This window comes from Amphiura filiformis, chromosome 14, assembly GCF_039555335.1.
Source record: "Amphiura filiformis chromosome 14, Afil_fr2py, whole genome shotgun sequence".
NCBI classification, from domain to species: Eukaryota; Metazoa; Echinodermata; class Ophiuroidea; order Amphilepidida; family Amphiuridae; genus Amphiura; species Amphiura filiformis.
The window spans coordinates 22,801,055-22,823,905 of record NC_092641.1 but is presented as its reverse complement, the minus strand read 5'-3'; the positions used below and the strand labels follow the sequence as shown (position 1 = coordinate 22,823,905).

At 37.9% G+C, this 22,851-nt stretch overlaps 1 protein-coding gene across 1 annotated transcript in view; it reads right to left on the bottom strand.

The window, feature by feature from the left end:
• LOC140169845 (WD repeat-containing protein 44-like) overlaps positions 1–19,025 on the bottom strand; it is a 29,162-nt gene extending 10,137 nt beyond the window's left edge. The window contains 12 exon segments of the mRNA XM_072193157.1: positions 234–359; positions 1,963–2,086; positions 2,681–2,770; positions 3,866–4,002; positions 5,696–5,872; positions 6,891–7,076; positions 7,573–7,941; positions 11,797–11,967; positions 12,417–12,477; positions 12,479–12,507; positions 13,370–13,565; positions 18,813–19,025. Coding sequence (XP_072049258.1) covers positions 234–359; positions 1,963–2,086; positions 2,681–2,770; positions 3,866–4,002; positions 5,696–5,872; positions 6,891–7,076; positions 7,573–7,941; positions 11,797–11,967; positions 12,417–12,477; positions 12,479–12,507; positions 13,370–13,565; positions 18,813–18,883 — 1,737 coding nt within the window. The 5' untranslated portion in view covers positions 18,884–19,025.
• Positions 19,026–22,851: the final 3,826 nt, after the last annotated feature.

Here is a 22,851-nt window from a genome sequence, read left to right as displayed (position 1 = left end):
GGGATGAAATGGGGAGCTGTTATGACTATAATTGTCCATCCATGAGCATCACTAAAAGGTATAAGCATGCCTTAGGCATTGTATGGCAGCTGACATAATCTCAGGACAGCAGAATAAATGTAAAGTGCTTTGATATTGATGAATGGCGCTGTATAAATGACAACATTTAATTTATTTATTGGGTTTTTGGACTAATGATCCTTCTGATTATAAACCTGTATAAAACGACTTACCAAGAGTCTTCCACATGATGAGAATTTCATGGTCCACACAGCACCTGTATGTTCACCCGTTAGCTCCTGGGCTAATTTCAGTTGATCAAAATCATATGGACCTTTGTTGCTGGAGGCAGCTTTGATCTGTAAAAATCAAAAGTTTAACATATGAAAGTAGTCCATAATATGAACACAAAAGAGTGCCGAATACGCAAAATGAGTCTTAAAGTTCAGGCAAATCACAATTTTATTTTTCTATTTGGTAGTACAGGTCATTTTCAATTCTACATTTTGCAGAAAAATAAACATTCAAATTGGCCAATTAAATATGAGCAGTTGAATAATTCTCAAAACAATAGAATACAAAAGAAATCCTTTCCTTCATTTCCAGTCTCAAAATCAATATTTCTGACATCAGTTACTGCCTTTAGAGGAGAGCAAGAGCAATCACTCTCTACTGCTCTCCTTAACGCGGCTGTGTACTCTAGCCATTGTTTCTTTCTCAAAATTGAGTTTTTATGATATGTTTGTACCTTGTTATGTTTTTATAAATACAAGGAATGAAAATCCAGATTTGTAAACTCCAACTGCAATATTTTAAGGATTTTATTTCACTATTCCACTCGTGTTTGAAATTGAAAAGGAAAGAAAATCTTTGTTGTACCAGCAAGGTACACGCTGGCAAGAACAACTCATCGCGTATGATCGCGCAATTTGTTAACGCACAAATACGCTGACGCATACGCGACGCTTATCTGCATGCGCTGGCGCATCTTATGGAAACACCACGGAAGCACTGATTTCACAAAAACCTAGTGGTCAAATGGCTCCGTTTAGCTGATAAAATGTGGGTTTTTCAAGTTCTTTCCCCGATTTAAATATCAAGTTATGAATGGATTTCGCTCAAACTTCTCAAGGGGCTGTGGATTTACCCGATGTTCACGTAATATAAGTTACAAAAACGAAAACTGTCGCATTCTCCTGTGAGATTCGATGAAAGTGCAAAATGTGACCACTTTAAACTTCAAGCGGCCATTATTTCAATGTTCATTTTCTCGGTAAAATGACGATTTAGGTACTACGATAACTCAATAAATACAGCATCTAGAGGCAAGCAAATCTGATCATCGTAAAAAGCATGATCGACTCAAGAAACGGTTTTCTCATTTTTTTATATTTTGGTCTATTTCCGATTTGGGGCATCATTTTGTGCAAATAGGCGTTTTTGTATTTTAATTAGTTTCTTTTTATGCCTTATATGGTCAATATCTCAAAAAATAAGGCCAATATCAAAAAAAACAAAAAACCGTTTTTGGAATGGAGCCTCAAGATTGAGCTAAAAACAAAATAAAATATTTTGGAAAGAATGTTTTTTTGTTATGATGTACCTAACAAATATTGCCAAAAACTCACTTTTTTGTGATTTTCTTCAAAATTGTTGTTTTTACCCCAAATCTGTATTTATATTAAGATTTATTGATGTCTTGCCTTCATAAAAATGTATACTTTTATATGTTTTTGAATAATTACAAAGTTATTGCACTTTTACTACATGCATGTCTGAGAGTACACAGCCACCTTAAATCTGATATTATAGGAGAGTGATTTCTGCTCTGCTTAGTTGACCATTCTCTCCTTACATTCTATTGTAAATGCTCTAAACAGATCTCCTTAAAGGCTCCAGAAGAGCTATTTAATCCTGCCCATTCCAAAAGACAGTCCCTGTGACATCTGACCCTTGTCCTACCTTCATCGTCCTGGAATCTGGAAGAGATTCATCATCACTGAAATCCTCCTCATGTTGGAAGGCTTCCTCCGCAGCTTCTTTCATCTTTCGCACCGTCTTACCCAAAAACTTCTTCAGTTTCTTCCTGAAAATTGGAAAGGAAGAATAAACTATTTAAACCATAAAACCAAAACCATGTTATAGAAAGCAAAATAATACTTCTACGCTACTCAACTCCGGTACTCACCGAAACGCTTTCACAGGGTCAACCAGCGTCTTCAGCGGATGTTATTGCTCCGGTGAAAGCGCTCTGGTGAGTGTAAGTATTATTTTGCTTTCTATTTAGGTTTACCGCTACGTATGAATGTACATCATTATACTAAACCATGTTAAAGATGTGTGATGCGATTGTTCATGTTCTATTTTCAACCTAAACAATATGTTTCCTTATTTTGAGTTGTATTACTACAGTGGTTTTGATATGAGAAGCCAAAACTTGTATGACAATACCCCATATACGATAGTACATATGTTTCCGGTGTGGTGACCACAATTCACCACATTTCTGGACACAACATTTAAACAAAAAATATCGGGCATTAAATTTCACTGCTGTGTGGAAGATATAAGTCATCATGTCTTCCTTTGGGATAGGCCATTGCAATTGTCAAGTGTAATTGCAGCCAAAATGGAGAATTATTTCAAGATCTGGTTTATATGCTCATGATTTCCAACTTACTTTTTCTTTTTGATTTGATGTGTTACATGTGACGCATCCTCCTTTTCTTTCTCTCCATCTGTTCCGCCTTCTTTCTCAAGACTGGAATTACTGTAATAAAACACACATTAACCCCATGAGAACTACCTGCTGATTGGCCAAAAAAAATATTGTGTCCAATTATCATGAACCAATCAAGGAGGGTATTAATAAGATTATCTGCAAATGCAAGTTTGACCATAAATAGTTTTAAACCTAGTCATAATTGGCAATCGAAATGAGTATTTCAAGTTATCAACCAATCACAAATGCTGTTAGATGACCACTAGTGTCCAGGGGGTTAACATCAAAGTTACAATTTGGGATGGATTCATATTACCACAAGGAACAAGGCCATACCAACCATCATCATCAGCGGCCTTCGGCTACGGAGCAGGTGACTACAAAATTTCTCTATGCACAGCGAATCTCGGCAATCTTCTGCTTGAATGCCTTCATCATACACTAGCACATGTTGAATATAAGTCACTGAATAGATTCATCAGGTTTGAAGATTCATCATATTGAACATCCAGACCTTCTTGAGATAACTTCATCAGTTTCAATGCTAGTAAGTTCGAGATGCTTGGATTTTTCCAAAATTACATTCTTATAAATGTACACATGATGATGAAATATCTTCACTAATTCAAGTGTTAATCACACAATTCTACCAAAAAATCCTTTTAATTCACTTTTTATGAAATATTTTTGTTTAAAATAAATTGGGGAAAAAAAATTAAATTGGCCAGACAAAGGGGCACTGCAAAACACACAAGTGTGGCATCTATGAGACATACTTTTATGTTTGGGCCTAAGACAAAGGGTACTATCAGAACTTATTAGGTTTCACTGCCTGAACAGAATTGATCATGTCTCATCTCCTTTTTCAACCAAATCGACGGTAATAATTCTTATCTGAGGGATCAACATTTAACTACAAAATGCCTCAGGCAAAACTTACTTCCTGGGAACTAAATACCACACATGGCCATTTTTATGTAACTCATTGACCCATGTGTGTCATATACTGCCGCTAGCTATAATGAAAGCCTGGTGATCTGGTCAACTCATTAACAGATACCAACCTCAGGAGGGAATTCAATTTTTGATCAATTCTCTTCAGGTAGTGAAACATAAACTTGTACAAAAACCTGATGTCCTTACCTGACATATTCCGATGTTAATCTCATAATATGAAGGTTGAGAGGATTGATACACTTTGGTAATCTCTCTTCGGCAAGTAACAATGGCACTGTTTCACCCGTGTCTAAATTCTTGACAAGAACCTGAGATAATACTTCCTGCAAGTTTAAACAAGAACAAAATTATATGGATAATCTGCGTGCAGGCCATACAGGCTTCATCATAAAAAGTCTCAAGTCTTAAGAAATACTGAACCAACGTGTTGTCTGCAGTCGACACACTTTATCACTAGCTGCCTCTGCTAGTTGTTTGGCTTCTGTGTCTGCCCTCAACACCTTCTAAATGAGGGGCTTTGATTGATGGTTTTAAAAAAATCCTGGCTGGGAATAAAATTGCGAAGCAAAGCGAGTGAAGCTCTCACCATTCACGGCCGGGAGTCCAGGGTGGAGTCCATGACAATGGCCTGGTGCCCCCCCCCCTCCCCGGGCGCATTTAGCACCACAAGAGAGGCTATTTCATGGGGTAAAATGACAGTAAAATGGAGTACAACTTTTGTATTAATGTTTCTTTACTTTTAATAAAGTTGTGTTCAACACAATCTCAAAAATACACTGTACATGTAAGTATAGGCACCGGAGTAACGCGCGATCACGATTTTGGGGGTCCATCGCGATTTTGGTGGTCCATCGTGATATTTGAGAATTTTGCCAAACACACTACTTTTCAATGTAAATTCACCAATATTTACTGTTTACGTGAGTCCAGACCAGCACAATATCCTCCCCGGAAGCCCTTTCGTGATATGCAAATGTCCGATTTTTTTCCATGACGTGTTACCATGTGTGGTAGTTAATTCTTTACATCGATCGTATGTATGAGTGGCGTCATTAATCATATGCATAATTGATTGAGCGAAGAAGGGAAGGAGATAAGTCACAGCACGCACGCGAGATACGACTCAGTTCATGACAAAAACAACATTTGGACGCCAAAAAAGTACAGTTATGCATTAAAATGTTTATTGTACAGTACAGTAGTAGCTTTTCACATAAAATTTGCATTGTTCACATATATAATGTATCAACTTCATGGAGAGAAAAACATCGGACTAGCACATGTGAAATAGGTGCAGAATCCGCATACTTGATTTACTTCAATTGCGTGACTTCATCAATGGATACAAAAGTGGTGGAAAACGCATTTTCGCTTTTTGACTTGAATTTTCACGCATTTTCGCGCTTTATAAAAAAACGGCCGCGCATTTTGCCGTTTTAAATCGCGCGAAACTCCGGTGCCTAATGTAAGTACCACCGCAGATTATCCCCAAAACTTCACCACTGTATCTCACAAAATCAGGTTCAAAAGCATGGAATTTGTAACCATTTTAAAATCATTGGTAAGTATGACATGAACACACATAATCACTTTGCATATTAAAAACACTTTTTTTTTCGTAGGTCAACCATGAATGATCCTAGCATTTAGTTCTTTTTTTTTTCTAAAAATTTAATCCGGGACACACAGATATAAAAAAAAAAATGGAAATCCGGATAAATCTGGGGAAATCACCGCACTGTAAATGGGACTAAGAACCACCTCCCTCCCTCCTCCCCCTGGGGTTGTCATGACACCTACCTCATCAGTGAGTTTTTCTCCCTCCTTAGACATGCCCTTCATGAGATGGTAGTAAGTGAGTAACTTATTAGCATCAGGTGTGCCTTGACTCTTGGTTACTCTCTCACCAGCTGCTTCTGCTAGTTGTTGTGCTCCTATGTCTGCCCTTGACACCCACTAAATGGGACGAGAACCCCTCTTCCCTCCCTTCTCCCCTGAAGTTGTCATGACACCTACCTCATCTGTGAGTTTTTCTCCCTCCTTAGACATGCCCTGCATGAGATGGTAGTAAGTGAGTAACTTATCAGCATCGGGTGTGTTGCCTCGACTCTTGGTCACTCTCTCACCAGCTGCCTCTGCTAGTTGTTGGGCTTCTATGTCTGCCCTGGATTCACCTTTAATACTTTGTGTGTCCTGATATGATAGGGAAAAAACCAAATTGCACATGCTGAGGGTTACAGGTTGATAGTACAAAGGGTCATTAGTCCGAAACCCCGATAACTCGATTATAAACCCTAATTATTACCCAAGCCCTAATTCTTGTGGTAAACCTAACCCTAATCCTTGTGGTAAACCTAACCCTAATCCTTGTGGTAAACCTAACCCTAATTCTTGCGGTAAACCTAACCCTAATCCTTGCGGAAACCCAACCCTAAGCATAACCCTGACTCTTATCCTAACTATATGATAGGGGAAAAAAAACAAGTGCAGACACTGATGGTTAGCAGGGTTGTAGCTAGACCAAGTTGAGTGGCGGCTAATTTTACTGTCAAATTAGAGTGCTGGCTCGGGGCACAATCTTTTTAGCGAACATGAGGGATCGGGGAATAGGAAAGGGGTATACCCCCAACATTTTTTTGGTTTTTTACTCTTTTCATGATGAATAAATCATTTATGGGGAATTTTTTTTTTTTTTAGTGCCGGTCGGCCCCGACCGGCGTGGCTACAACCCTGATGGTTAGAGGTTGATAGTCCAATGGATCGCAAGTCCAAAAACACAGTAACTTGGTTATAGACCCTAATTATTATCCAAACCCTAAACTTCATCCTAACCCTAACTACTTAAGCCCAATTTACACTGTACATTTTACATCCACGTAAATTGTGTTGACCATACTTCCACATGTAAATTACTTGGGCACTAAATGCTGCAAGCTTCTTGTAAGATTCCCAGCCCAATAGTTATCGTAATTTCGACTATTTGGTGCTGACAGGCAGGGTTGCCAAAAGATTTCAGCCCAAATCGCGGGTCAAATATCAAAAAGTCGCCCAATTTTTCTCTTTACCATGGTTTCTATGGGGCAGGAAATTGTCAAAAGTCCCGGGAAAAATCTTCAAAAGTTGCCCAATTGGGCTACCAAATCACGGTTTTGGCAACCCTGCTGACAGGTGGCTACTAAAAATAGTTAAAGTTATGTACCACTGCACTTACCCTGTGAAGCACAACCAAATCACAGGTGGCGCTTGCCAAATCCAGCGTGTGTTCCAACTCTTTGGTGAGGCTTTCAATTGTCGTGGTGGGCGTTAGCAACCCACTATGTGGCCTACTCTGAGCAGGCTCGGGCGGTAACCCTATCGGCATATCTTCGTCCTTACTCTCCACTGGCTTCTCAATTTCCTAAAACAAAGGTGATAAAAAATAAAATAAATTGGGTACAATTTCAATAGTGATCATCACACTCCTAAACATAATCAAAACATTACTATTATGTCTTCATCCTTACTCTTTTTATCCTAACCAAATCTTAACCCTAAATACAGTACCCCAATAATGTAAAACCGAGCCCTAATTGCTTGCAATTGGGGTCCAGTTATTTTAAATTCTTAAATAGTTGTTGCTTTTCCTGCAATTTCATTGGTACTATGATACAACAGGGTAGGGGTGGGTGCGTATTGAACTGCGCGGTTGCAGAAATAGTTTGCATTGCACCAACATGGTATGAGCGCAGTGATCTTGTGCGTCGGCACTGCAAGTTATTGAGTGTTTGCATGCAACAGACTCAACAGATTCAAACTAAAACTATGCTTGATCCGAAAAAGTGAAACTAGCGCTAGTCTCAAATCCCAAAAATTTGCAAAACTGAGAAGAAAATAATAGGCCTACTGCTACTTACTTTTTGTTTAGTATGCATATGTGGTCTCTGCTCTTTAGTATGTACATGTGTTTTTTGCTCTTTCGTATGTACAAGTGGTTTTTGCTCTTTCGTATGTTCAAGTGGTTTTTGTTCTTGTTGGGGTTGTGGAACTGAAGAGCTAGGCTTTTCCAGAGAGTCTGTTGACTGTGCTGCCAATTTCTTCTTTTTCTTCCTCCGAGGTGGCGCCACTGGAGGAGGCATATCATCTGCTGCAGATGATGGTACTGGTAGCTCTGTGGGTCTCCCCTTAGTACTGGCTATTACATCTGGTTCCACATTTCTATTGGCTAGGCCCGGTTCCCTCTCTTCACTTGCAGCGAGAGTTACTGTTGCTTCTTTTTCAACCAACTGAAGGAGAAAGGAGTGAAAATTACCAAAGTTATCCAAACTTATCAATTTAAAATTTATTCATCAATATCTTGTTTCACCCTCTCCATGCACCCCCCCCCCCTCTCTCCTCTCTCTCTCATTCTCTATCCCTTGTCCTCTCTATTAATTTTAATTTCAACAACACCTCCTATACCCTTGTACAGGAGCCAACCATTGTTAATCTGTGATGAATCCACACTTTTACTGTAGCATATACCATTGTATATGGTCATTTTCACGGTAAAGGGTGTAACTTTGGATTTTTAACATTTTAATCCGTAGTGTTCTAATAAAGCCACAGAATTCCATAATTTTTGGCCACATAAGTCATCTAGTTAGCAGCTACCTTGGGTAGCATAATCAGCTTTGGGAGTTACTGCGTTCAGTTTTAGCAGGCTTAAATGTACTTAATATTGCCATTTTGAAAAACTATAAAAAACAGTAACATTTTTGTAAAACCCTGTGTTTTCTTCAGTTAGTTCATGGATAATTTTTCTTATCCTGAAAGTACAGTCATATGTTCAGTAAACACTGCCACATTAGATTTAATTGTGAACGGCCCTGTATTTTTGAGAACCGGACTTCGATATTTATCGTTTCGAGGCTTCATTTTCCGTTAACAATTGTTAACAAACTTTGTGGGTGTAGCTTTGGTTCATAATTCTTGGTTATTTCTTCACTTCTTCTTGATTCATAACAGTTGTTATCTTAACTTGAAATGGGTAACAAAAATTAGCCGATTTGCAAGCTTTTAAAATTTTTATAAAATCTTGACTTCAAATAGCCGTTTTTCCGTTAACTTTTTTGAAGCCTCCGAAACAAACTGTTCAGCAAGCTTGTGCAAATATCAATAAAAGAGCTCATCCAATCTATTTATTAAAATGTAGCAAACTAGATCCTCAAGTCACATGTTTTTAAATCGTGGAGATATATATCACCGTTTGAAAATGGGACCCAATACAAACTTTCCGTTAACAATTGAAGCCTCCGAAACAAATGAAGCCTCCGAAACAACAGTAAACTTAATTATCATCTATGCATATCTAAATTGGTGTGTTTCATACTGATATCTGCATTGTAATTATTACTTGATATGTGCAGAATGTCATAAATTAAAAAAAAATTGACATTATGGTTAATGTTTGAAAAATATACTGATACCTTAAAAAGCCTGTTTCGGAGGCTTCACATGCAAAAAACACCATACTTAACAAATGGGTGAAAAAATTAATGTGTGATAAATCTACAATATCTGCCGCATAGAATCATTGATTCAATACACACAAGAAAATAACAGCTTAGATGATCCCAACACTGTTGTTTTCAAAAAACTACTTCTGCAATGTTTAACAATTGTTAACATGAAGCCTCCGAAACAAAAAAATGACTTGCTGTGATAATTTAATTTTTGTCACAACTGAAATTCAATACTTAGAAGCAAAGCATGAAAATTGGTAATTGTGATATTTTTTACCTATTTTTTATGTCAACTTGTAGTAGTTAGCTAAATATTTTACTTTTATGATCACCTGTGTTGTTAACTGAAGCCTCCGAAACACAAATCGCTTGAATTGCCAATTCTAAAAAATAACTCCAATTTCTGTGAAACTTGGCTGGGAGGTTCCTTTCATCAAGTAGTATTTGTACATGAAGTTAGACATTCAAATTATTTTAGGAACCCAATTAAAACTTAAAAAATATGTTTAAGGTTTGGAAATTTCCATTGTAAATGACACTTGATGTTAAAAATTTTCAAAACTGCAATTACAAACATAGCAAAACATGGTATAAAATTTAACTTATATCTGTTGACTTACTTTGGAATGGAATTTCACATGTATTCCAGCTTTCATGTCAAAATTTTCTGAGGTTATGTAAAATACATTTTTCTTAGATTTTAACCAAAATGTTATGCAAATGTCAAATTTTTTATTAGAAATCAAAAGGTTTAAGCCTTGAAACATTATTTTACTTGAAATTAAGTTGCTTCTATGCATGATTTCAGTAAACAGAAATATATTTAAGTGGTTTGAAATTTTGACCCTAAAAATCAAAAGTTACACCCTTTACCGTGAAAATGACCATATATGTGAATACGGGCGTCTGCGTGGTTGCTCGGCACTCGTGAAGTAAACCATGCAGACGACGCGGCCGCATCGTTGTTAAACGGTGATGAACAACGGTGAAACATGATTGAAACCGTAAATCACTTCCTCGCCCCCTCTCTCTCAGCTACTTGGCTTTTCAACAGGTTACAGGTCGATAGTCTAAAGGGTCAATAGTCTGAGAAGTTAGTTATAAACCCTAATCTTTATCAACTCTGAACTTCACCCTAACCTATAACCTAAGCCCTAATGCTTACCATAAAAATAACCTTGACTCAAATTCTAACTCTGACCTTAACCTAACCCTGTCCCTAACATTAACCCTAATCCTAAACCTAGCATTATCCCTAACACTATTCCTAACCTAAAATGCCCTAAATGCACATGCCACATCATTCCTAGGGGTACAATGCGTTAGTCCGACACGCAGCTAGTCTGACACTCTGCTAGTCCGACACGCCGCTGGTCCGAATCTGAAATGCACTGCACCAGTCCGACATGCCACTAGTCCGAATCTAAAATACCCTCTGTCAGTCTGACACGCCGCTAGTCCGAAAATGAAAACCATTGCGCTAGTCCGAAATTGAAAACCACTGCGCTAGTCCGAATCTGGAAAACACTCATTCAGTTCACTGCGCTGGTCCGAATATAAATAACACTGCGCTAGTCCGAAACTGAAAACCATTGCGCTAGTCCGAATTTGAAAAACACTGCGCTAGCGCAGTGTTTTTCAAATTCGGACTAGCGCAATGGTTTTCAGTTTCGGACTAGCGCCATGGTTTTCAGTTTCGGACTAGCGCAGTGTCAGACTGAAGAAGTGTTTTCCAAATTCGGACTAGCGCAGTGTATTTCGGATTTGGACTAGCGGTGTGTCAGACTGAAAACTGTGTTTTCATTTTCGGACTACCGCATGCTTTTTTTCGGACTAGCACCATGCTTTTCATTTTCGGACTGACACACCTCTAAGTATATGGAATTTGTGTAGTCGGATTAGCGGTGTGTCGGAATAGCGGTGTGTCGGACTGAGCGGTGCACCCCATTCCTAGTGGCATGCTTACATAATTTCGGCATGGAAGTACATGTAACAACTTATTTATTTTCTTTCAGTAAACTTATGACATATATGTTTACTTTAATTAATGATGTTAATAAGTTGAATAAAAAAGTGTGCAAAAATAGGCAGTCTGGGCCACTAAAAACATCTCAAACACATGAATTCCTGGTGCACTGCCCCCTGGACCCCCAACGGGATGTTGGGATCCAGCGGCCCAGTGGGAAGTTGCCTTGGAGTGGACACCACCTGCGAATGGCTCTGCTCTCATGGATAATGGGCTATTCTATTTAAAATCCACACTACCCCTGTGGAAGATTGTGGAAATATCTTCCACAGGGGGAGTATGTTTTTAAAATGTACATTTGTAATTGGGCAGGGTTAATCATTTTGAAACCCATACTCCCCTTGTATTATGGCTTTACTTATATCTTCCACAACTGGAGTGAGATTTTCAAATGGAAGTTTAATACCCAACTGTCAATTCTATTTGAAACTTATACTCCCTCTGTGGAAGACTTCAGCTAAATCTTCCACAGGGGTAGTGTGAATTTTAAATGGAATAGCCCATAGCGCTTCTAGGGTTACTATAAAGTGGTGCTTCACACAGATTGTTTGAGAAGTCCTACTGGCCTAGACACAAAAAAAACCACATAAAAACCAAAAAAAAAACCTCACCTCCTGCTTGATCGAGTCATCTATAATTTCTTTTGAACCAGGTGGTATCGGAGACTGGTTAGGAGGAGCCGGTGGTTCATCTTCACTACTCTCATCACCTTCTTCTCGTCTTCTCATCTGTTCCAAACGTCTACGTCTTTTTTCCGCTTCCTGCCGTCTTAGTTCAGCCTCCTAAACATGATAACGTAAACATTAGTCAGTACTAATGCCTCTATAGATAACAGAAGCTTTTGGGCCAAGCAGTGAGTAATATAACTTTATGAACTGAGGGACTAAAGTTTGCCTGACCCAACTGGCACCATCAAATTTGTTTATTAATATTTATTATTACAGAAGTACAGCCTGATGTACAGCCTGTTGATTCTTCTTCTTTCAACTAAGGTCATCCAGTTGAAGTCTTGCAACATGGAAGTAATGCTATACTGTGCCTGACATGATCATTCTTGACAAACCTGGCTGCTCTCCGACGTCTATAAGTGGTGTACGCTTATTTCCAATGGGGTCCCAAACAACAAAAGCAGTGGCTGAGAATAAGGGGCAGGTAAAGAAAAAGATGATGTATACTTTTTTAAGATACTTTTTTTTTTACCAAAATGATTTCATGTTTCATTTCTTCCTACCTGTTGTTCTCTTTCCTTTCTTCCTCCTCCTGACCTTCTTTCTTCCTCTTCCTTTCTTTCTCTCCCGTTTCTTCTGTTCTTCTAGTAGCCTCTGTAACAGAATGTAACATGAAGATGAATTGAATGATGCAGATTTTCAGTAAGATACTGGCTGGACAATTATTCAAGAAACTGATTACTTTACTTGGTGTGTTTCAATAGTTTCCCAGGTCCTTGAAAATCTCCCATCCAGCCGGAGTGGTTTTCTGACAAAATGAATCTCCTGGTCAGAATAATAAGGGGATGTGATGAAGGTTACGACCTTGATATTAGGAACATTACATGTAGGAACAATTATTTATTTGTTACAAAGGGATTATTTTTTGTCATATCTGTTTCAATCCTTTTACGTGATACATATCATCATGTACAATAAACATTGCCTGCATCACTCATACGTATACGTGTTGATTTGTGCATTTTGGGCATGAAATTGACCTCAAGTTTTTACTCAAATTTTGAGCTCCAAATAGTCATCTAGTCATGACTATTTGGTGCTGATTCAGTTGACTACTACTAGTGCTAAAACACTAAACTGCTTCCATTATGGATGTGACCTCCTAACGGAAATAAAATTGACTTACCATCTTTCCCTTTCCTCCTCTTCAAATTTCTTCTCTTCCAACTCTTGAATTTGGGTGGAGCACTGTCTCGGGGCACAATCTTTTTAGCGAACATGAGGGATCAGGGAATAGGCAAGGGGGGTATACCCCCCAAAATTTGTTTGTTTGTTTTACACTTTTTATGATGAATAAAACATTTTTGGAAAAATAATCAAAAAAAAAAAAAAAAAAAAAAAAATATTTTTGTTAGTTCGGTCGGCGCTGGTCCGTCCCAGTTACCCCCGACCGGCGCAGACACTAAACTGCTTCCATTATGGCTGTGACCTCCTAACAGAAATAAAATTGACTTACCAATCTTTCCCTTTCCTCCTCTTCAAATTTCTTCTCTTCCAACTCTTGAATTTGAGCTTGAATCCTTTCATCTTCGGCTTTTCTTCTTTCCTCTGCTTCTTTTCTCTCTTGTTCCAGACGCTTTAATTCCAGTTCAACTGCCGATAGCGCAGGTGGGGGAGCTTGCTTCTTCTGTTCAGACTTAGCACTGCTTTTTCTACACCAGAAGAGAACAAAATTTACAATATAGTGCTGTTGTGACAACTTACATGTATATACAACATGCAAGTCAAAAAATAATTTTATTAAGAGCCAGTCTTTCTTATTATATACGGTACCCAAATAAGGGGGGTTGTGATACAAAAACAAATATTTTTCTAAAAAATCATATTGGTACATATTAACACCAACAACTCAAATGTACAATATGAACATGCACAGCGGCCTCGTTCGGCTGAAAAAAATTCTTGAAATTTCAGCCTCTATCTGAACCTAGTTGACAAATTATGGCCATGCGTTTCCAACTGGGTACACCAATAGGGTGGAGCAGTACTTTTGTGCGAGATTTTTTGTGCTAATTAATTATTATTTTTAAGTCAAGGGTGTCAGCTACCTAGACAAATTACCTATCAATTTAAAGCCTTTGATGAGACCTTTGTATTGATACCATAACATTTTATGTAGCATTTACCATTCTCAAGTTATTTTGATTTTAGTGAAAAATTGACAGGGTGGAGCCGAGGATTGATATGGAGGATTGATATGTAAATTTAACTAAAAATTTCACAAAAATGGGGGTATATTGATATATTTGCTTCTTTTAATTGGTTTTATGTTGTAAAGACTTAAGAACAATTATTTAGAAACTAAAAAAGGTAACTCTGTCCTAAAATTTAGTGAATTTCTAGTGTAAATCACATAATTAAAGAAAATGCCTTAAATTGCACTGTTTGTGTGTAAATCCCTATTCGGAATGCCTCAAACGTGTGTTTCAAATATGTTCGCACACAGTGAAACCTGTAGCAGGTATCACAATAAAAGTATACATTTTTTTAAAGCTCTTGAGCCAAGGAACTCAAATATGATGTTCTTTCCAGCTTAGAGTATAATATGTAAAAAATATATCCCACTGAAGATAGAACATTTTTTATGGAAAATGTTGCTATTCAACTTCCACTACCTCCCTAACCAATCTTTATACTGGGAAACTAATATCATTTTTGGATTCCCTGTTTAATTTCCTGTCAGGAAATGTATACTTTTCTTGTACTTATGGGTTTAGTTAAAGGAGTATTTCGTGATCCTAGCATCCTCTATTTATGTCATTTTTCATTAGATATCCACGAAAAAAACCTATTCCCAAAATTTCAGTTGCTTCCGATTTTATGTTCATGAGTTATGCATGATTATGTGTATTACACTGCTCCATAGACAATGCGTTGTAATTTCGTTCTGGTGCACCAGAACGAAATTCAAATTTCACGATATCTTTGCTAAACGAATTAATCTGCAAGAAATATTTTGTGCATAAACATTATGTAGCCAGAGGTTTCCAGTGATATAAAAATCTCAACTTTTTTGAGAAAAGTGGGGGATGAGGCTGTGGATCACGAAATGCCCCTTTAACAAACAATTATATTTGTATCAAAAAGCGTGCATTTTCAAAGAGGAAAAAAATTGGAAATTTTGAGTACCGAAAAATCTACCAACTCAAGGCACACGGCCTTATGGCAAACTTTGGAGGGGCATAACATTATGCGCCATCATCATCCCAACCTGCATTTTGCCAAGAAAAAAAGTTCGGATCTTGATGGCGCATAAAAACATCAAATCCAATGTTTTGATGAAAAACGCCCTTGTGCAAACTTCAAAGCATCATAACAAGCTGCGCCATCGAGATCCTAAGTCCGAACAAGTTTAAAATTAAAATATATGGTAAGTTTCATTCATTATGCATAGCTGCATGGTGGGCCCACAGCAAGAAATAATATTGGCTCTATTGGAAATCACACATTAAAAACATTTTCAACACAAAATATGATTATGACGGATGACCACAGTCATGCAGGTTTACATTACAAGCTACATGTATGTCACATAGCCCGAAATATCATGGCCTTAGTGGTTCCTTCCTCACTACATGTATATGGCCATGAATGCTGTACAGCACCCTGAACTCATGTCGCGGTTCAATTCCAAGGAAGAATTCAAAACATGGTCAACGATCGATACGGTCATAAATCTGGTCATTTTACACATGTGCTCAAAATGTACACACATGCACCAATGTTTTGTTTTAGAAGTATTTCTTCACATGAGGAATGGTAGGAAGTGGTATTGTGGGGTCAGTCACTACATGTCAATTCAACAGATTTTTAAGATGTTTCAGATCCCCAACCCACAATACAAGTTGTTTTCCTGTCGGGTAGCGTTGACATTTTTTTAAACGGATCTTATTTTGTTAATGTTGAAATGTGGATGAGTCAATTTTTTGAGTAAAGATTGCCTATTTTGAACAGTCCAAAATTTTGTTCAAGTGCAATTTTAGCAACATTTTTGATGTGATTGCCTGTCGTGCTCGGCTGTGCTGTTGCTTTACTTACACTGTATCATGCTTCGGCGAATCCTGCTGACTACATTTCCAGTGCAATTTAAGTCTCTAGCCTCGAATGTGAAGCTCATCAGAGAGCAATTTTGTGGCTAGACTTTTCGAGCAAATGATGTACATTGTAGGCCTACACATCATATAAATGAATGTATGGATGGGTTAAAAAGGTTGTCAAAATTAATATTTTACTATATAGATACATATATGTATGAATATGCAAATTTATGCAATAATAAATCCAGGTCATTTGCACAGAAGGTTCTACAAGTTCATCTTGAGAACAAAGAAACATTTGAAATTTTTAGTTACAACTGTCTAACACTAACAGAGTATTGTTTGATCAAAAAGTATCCTCAATCTTAGTGCCGTACTATTACGCTAACTTTCGTATTCGGCGAGGAGGACGATTTCGACCTCCTGGTTTGTTTACAAACAGAGAGGTAGACAAAAGACCGTTCCGCTTGTCCAAACACTCAAGTATCAGAAGGATGGTCCACAATAGCGTGATTCACGTAACATGAATAGGGATTAAAAAAAGCTGTCAAGTAGAACCATGTGCTTCTTTTGTCCTATTTGCCATCAAGATTTCATATGGAAACAGTTCAGAGTCAGACCCAGAACAGGATCATGTCAGAAATTAATATTTTGTTCTGGGTCGGACTACCTCAATCTAGGCCACTGATTTATTAACTGATGATGGATGGATACAATGTACATGAGGATAGAATGTGGAGCTATAAAAGCATGTCAGAATCAGTGAAGTACATGTATGACACCATTGGCCCAGGCATTGAGAAATGGAAATTCGAAAGCAAACAACTCCAATCACAACAGATCGGGTATAGCGCCTGGAAAAGTTGCTCAAATGACTCGTCGGCAAATGATTTTAACCTCTTACAAATTAGCAAACTTCTTTGCCTTTCTTTGGATTTTGCTCTGGGCGACACCCTCGCTAATAAAGTCGCTACCGGTATATAAGGTTAAAACTACAAATTTATCAAATTAAAGGTTATAGTGGTTAAACATGTTTTAAGCAAGCTTTATTTTGTTCCAAAATCCATGTTTTTATCTCAATATCGGGCTCAATATTTGACGTATTCAAGAGCTGAATGGAAAACCGGTGATGCAAACTCCAAAACTTTCGCGTAGCACGAGCGCTTGATGTAGGCATTTCAAGCATTTTGAAACGCGTTTGACAGTTTTTTACTACTAGACGCAATTCTGCATTAATTCAAGATGGCGAATTTAACGAAAAAAACGATGCATTTTTCTTTAAAAAATTCCCTCATTTCCCACAACTTCTTTGCCACTTTCCACTCTTCAGATCATCTTTTTATGCGACGGAAGTGATGCTGATTTTATGAAGGTATATTTCTTGCTTTTCCGATAGCCGTTTTCACTTGTTTTCAAAAAGTTGTTTTGACCTTGTTAATTTCCCTCATTTATCGAAGCCCTGCCCTCCTTCCAATACATTAAACCTTGACTTCAAAGAGTGTTTGGCAACTGTTTAACCTTGATGCAAAAGTGAACCTTGATGCAAAAGTAATAATTTAAAATAGTCCCTATTAAGATCGCTGATTCGCTGCCCTGAATGCATGAATAATTCACTCGGTCGGACATCCGGGAACATTATCCCTTCGTCCCCTTTGCACAAGCTAGCAGATAGCAACCAGCTCTCGAAAGGGACCTTTCCAGAGAAGAGAGCTCTACCAAAAATTGGTTCCAAGCCTGAGGGAGAAGCCCTACCAAGAAAGACTTGAAGAACTGAACCTGTATCCCTTGGAGATCAGGCGACTGAGAGGTGACTTGATCGAGGTCTTCAAAATTCTCAACGGCTTGGAAGATATCCACCCAGATCAGCTTTTCACCATGTCTCATAACACAGGCATTAGGGGTCACAAATTCAAACTCTTCAAAAGGCAGCTGAAGAAAGGTTTGAATTTGAGGAAGTTCTTCTTCTCCCAGCGAGTGGTAGATGTGTGGAATAACCTTCCTGAAGATGTTGTTGGAGTTAATACTACAAATCAGTTTAAAGGAAAGATTGATCAGCACTGGAAAGAAAATGGATATTTGTAGGTAACCCAGGCAAACCTTAGTTAACACATTTGCTAGTCAGCCAAATTCGCCGACAATGTCAATGCATTTTTACATAGAAATTTAAAACTTGTGCCGAAGAAAGAAACCTACATAAATATGTTTTCTATACTTCACTTGACCCAAATATATGATTTTTTATGGTGATAAGTCACTCGCACATGGAATTTTAGAGGGATTTGGATAGCAGTTCCATTAAAAAAAGCTGCTATCATAATGAGACTAAGATCTAGAAACACCCCCGAAATGCCGTTTTGGGGAATTTTGCTATCTGAAACTTTTTGATGAAAGTCAATCTTTGACAAGATGTAACTTTGCTACGGAAAGTGCTGTGAAAAAATGGTTTTCAGTTTTGGCTTTGCCTTTGTTTACTCAAGGGCTTTAATTTGATATATGAAATGATACAGTTTGATGGCAAATTTGAATTCACCTAGCATACCTAATATTTGGTACTAACTTAAAAAAGGCCTAAACCTATAATTAATCCCATCAATCCAGTATTCGAACAAAGACAAAGACGTCAGCCTGACCAAACAAGTGAAGACTGAAGAGAATTATAAATACCATCATGATCGGATATTCTATTATTTCTAATTTACAGATTTTTTAAGTCATCAAAATATATTTCGGTAACATTAAACTTCACAGTAGTTCCACACTCTATCTTCTATCCACATAGTAACTATCGTGTCGTCGTGGATATTAATACTCGAATAAAGAATTGTACATTTGTAGGGAGTTGAATTCGACAGCTTTGCCTACCTGTTCAATGGGCTGTTTACATCTTCGGTAGCGTCATAAAACTCGTCCGAATCACTCCCAGGAGAAGACATGATGTTTCACAACTGTTTATATCAAGTAATGAAACTATCAACTATCACTAGAGAGTAAATATATTGGCTAAAACATTACAAATACTTGTCATTTTCGTGTTGTTTTGAACGCAAAATTCTTGACCAATGCAAGTTCACAGACCGGAACTAAAAATAAACATTATATGTCACTGTTTACAAATTTCAAATATGAATATTAATTAGATGACGTAGGTAAGAGTACTTCCCAACGAAAACTTTCTGCTGACGGATGGACATGCCTACTGTCATGACTGTTTGTCAAGATTGTTTGTTTGTTTGTTTTTTGTTTTTTCCACTCTCTACTCAAGATAGTATTTATTTATAAAATCCAAAAAAGTAAGTAAGAAAAGTTGACAATATTTTGTCTAACTAAATAAAAAAAATAACGTTAAAAGGTGAGCTGTTGTAAACTGCTTATCCACAAAAATAGCCTGTTTAAGTAAAATTTAAAAGTTTAGGGGCCTGAGCTTTCGATCCTAGCAGGATCTTTATCAAAGGCAAAGTGACAAGACAACACACAAACATGCATATATATAGTGACATGGACATAAAGGAAAAGGAAATTAGCAAGACAATAGAAGACATAAGTGGTTCCTGGGAACTATCAATTGGGGCAGGAAGTGGGATGTAATGAATGGAGATGAGAGGGATAGGGAAATGAATGAAGACAATGGGCTGAATAGAAAATGAAAATGTGTGGTAAAAATAAAACTACATGAACATAATACATGATGATGGAAGTAAAATGAAATAAAAACTAAAATAATAAAGTGGATGGAAAATATAAATAACAAAATAGGAAGAAAAAAAAAATGGGGGGGGTGGTTGGAATATTATGATAATGAAAATCAAGTTAATTGTTTCCCTCTTGGATGTTGAGACCATGTGGCTGGATGGTACGTAGGCGCTTCATCCAGAATTTCTCCCTGCTGGCACGGACGGTGTCAGGACGGTTACCTAAAGACTCAATCCCCTGAAGGATCATGTCGGAGATAGAGTGGTTGGGGAGGTTAAAGTGACCACCAACAGGGGTGTCAAGCTTCTTGGTGTTGACTGTGGACCGGTGTCCATAGAACCGCTTCTTAAGTGCATTCTTGGTTTCTCCCACATACTGTATACCACAAACTCTGCAAGAAATGAGATACACTACATTAGATGTGGTGCAGGTGATGTTGCCCCTGATCCTGTGGGAGGAATTGTTGGAATTACTGGTGACAGAATCCCCTTCTTGGATATGGTCCTTGCAAACAACACACCTGGAATCATGTGACCGTACCCTGTTGTGTGGAAGGAATAGTATCAGAAAGAGGGGGGACTTCAGCTCTCACAAGAAGATCTCTAAGATTGCGGGGACGTCTGTAGGCCAGGATGGGGTTATCGGGAACCGCTCGTTGTAGCCGATCTGAGGTTTGAAGTATATGGTGATTGTCATTAGTGATGCTGCGGAGAGGAGGGAGGTTAGGATGAAAAGTGACCACAAGAGGGACTCTGGTATTGGTGTCTTGGCTTCTGGGCTTCTGCTTCAGTACATCTGACCTGGGAAGAGATTTGACCTTGTTGATGGCCTGCTGCACTTTCTGTGCGCTGTGTCCCCTAGTTGTAAGGTTCCTCTTGAGGTCCCTAGCATGCTGTGAAAAGTCAGAATCATTAGTACAAATGCGGCGGAGGCGGAGAGCTTGGCTGTATGCTATACCACTTTTGCAATGTTGGGGATGGCAACTGGAAGAGTGTAGATACTGGTGACTGTCTGTGGGCTTGGTGTAGAGATCTGTGACAAGGGAGTCATTTTCCTTTCTGATGGTGACATCCAAGAAGTTGACCTGGTGGTGAGAAAGTTCAGATGTGAATTTAATAGTTCTGTGGAAAGAATTGACATGGTCAAGGAAAGTGTGAAGGCTGTCTTCTTCTCTGGTCCAGATGAAAAACACATCGTCAATGTACCTCCACCAAATCCATGGACGACAAGGGGCAGCATCCAACATCTGCTCTTCAAGCCTAGACATGAAGAGGCAGGCGAACGACGGTGCCATGCGGGTCCCCATCGATGTCCCAAATACCTGTAAATAGTGCTCTCCCATGAAGGTGAAATTGTTCTTAGTTAGTACATGATTCATGAGAGTTTTCAGATCATCAATGGGGGGACTGGTGTGGTCACTTCTAACATTTAACTTGATTTTCATTATCATAATATTCCAACCACCCCCCCATTTTTTTTTTTTTCTTCCTATTTTGTTATTTATATTTTCCATCCACTTTATTATTTTAGTTTTTCTTTCATTTTTCTTCCATCATCATGTATTATGTTCATGTAGTTTTATTTTTACCACACATTTTCATTTTTCTATTCAGCCCATTGTCTTCATTCATTTCCCTATCCCTCTCATCTCCATTCATTACATCCCACTTCCTGCCCCAATTGATAGTTCCCAGGAACCACTTATGTCTTCTATTGTCTTGCTAATTTCCTTTTCCTTTATGTCCATGTCACTATATATATGCATGTTTGTGTGTTGTCTTGTCACTTTGCCTTTGATAAAGATCCTGCTAGGATCGAAAGCTCAGGCCCCTAAACTTTTAAATTGTAAATAAAAAAATCATAGATTTATCATGAGACAAGTCAGAAATTTCATTTCGTATATTTTTTTTTGCTGCATGTTTGTTGTTTATTTGTTTCTTATCTACTCAGGGTAGAATTTACGGTGTTATTTGCAAATCATATTATAGGCCCTTTGCAGCCGATTACGCATCTGCTGCCACGCGCTCAAATACCGTAGGCCTATACTATTTTCTAACGCGCAAACAGCTTTACGGGTTTAATATTAAAACACTTGACACAGAAAATATTTCACAAATTTAGAAAACGTCTGTTAGGAATGAAGTTTTTTTAGACTTAGCATGAGACGAGTCAGAAAGATCATATTTTGGTATATTTTTTGTATAATTCATTTTTGTTTGTCTGTCTGTTTGTTTGTTTGTTTGTTTGCTTTTTTCACTATCTACTCAAGATAGTATTAAATTTAAATATAAAGAAAGTAGGCCTAAGTAAGAAAGGTTGACAATAAATATTTTGTTATCTACTGATGATACCATTTGGATCCGTTTGAACTAATTTTTAAAAAAAATCATAGATTTAGCATGAGACAAGTCAGAAATTTCATTTGGTACGGTACCGGTATCAGTAAAAAGCAATTCTTGTTTGAAAAGTTAGTGTTTCAAGATAGAAAACGTGCAATACGATGAATATAATACATTAGGAAAGGCTTAAAAACAAATAATTAGGCCCTGATTCACAATTAATCCTCATTTAGGCCTGGGAAATAAGATTGTCTGTAAAAAATGACCAGGATCCTACTTTTTATGAAGATTTGGTTAAGCTTTCAAAATGTGTAAACACCAAGCTATTTGTGAGCCGGCGTAAGCTCTAGGCCTATAGGGTGATCAAGTCAGCAATTTTCTGGAAAAAAAACGATGGACTCCGTAAGATTTCTCTGGACTGGATTTCTTCAGCTGACCTTCAGCTTGCAGAAAGTGAAAGTTTTGAAGAGCTGAGTTGCTCTGAAGTCAAGAAAATGATGTTTTCCCGGACCCTATTTGTACTGAAAGTCAATGTAGTATTAATGAATCGGTTACCTGTAGTAAATCGGTTGCATCTTGCCAAAGACGACCAGTTTACCTTGTAAAAGTGGCAATGAATTTGTAAACTTGCGCTAACCGGACGTGCAACCCGTGATTTATTATATAGGCCTAGTTCCTAAAAATGAAAAGACTGGGATGTTACAGAACAATTTGATTAGAGTTTACTAAGTTGTAAGTTTCATGAGGAGCAAATTGCACAATTAATATAGAAACGATTGGGTGAGCAACTAAGCTTCAGATGTCTACGGCCAAGTCACACGTTGAATACATCTCGTCCGATCACCGAAGTTGAGCATGCAAACCGTCGTCGG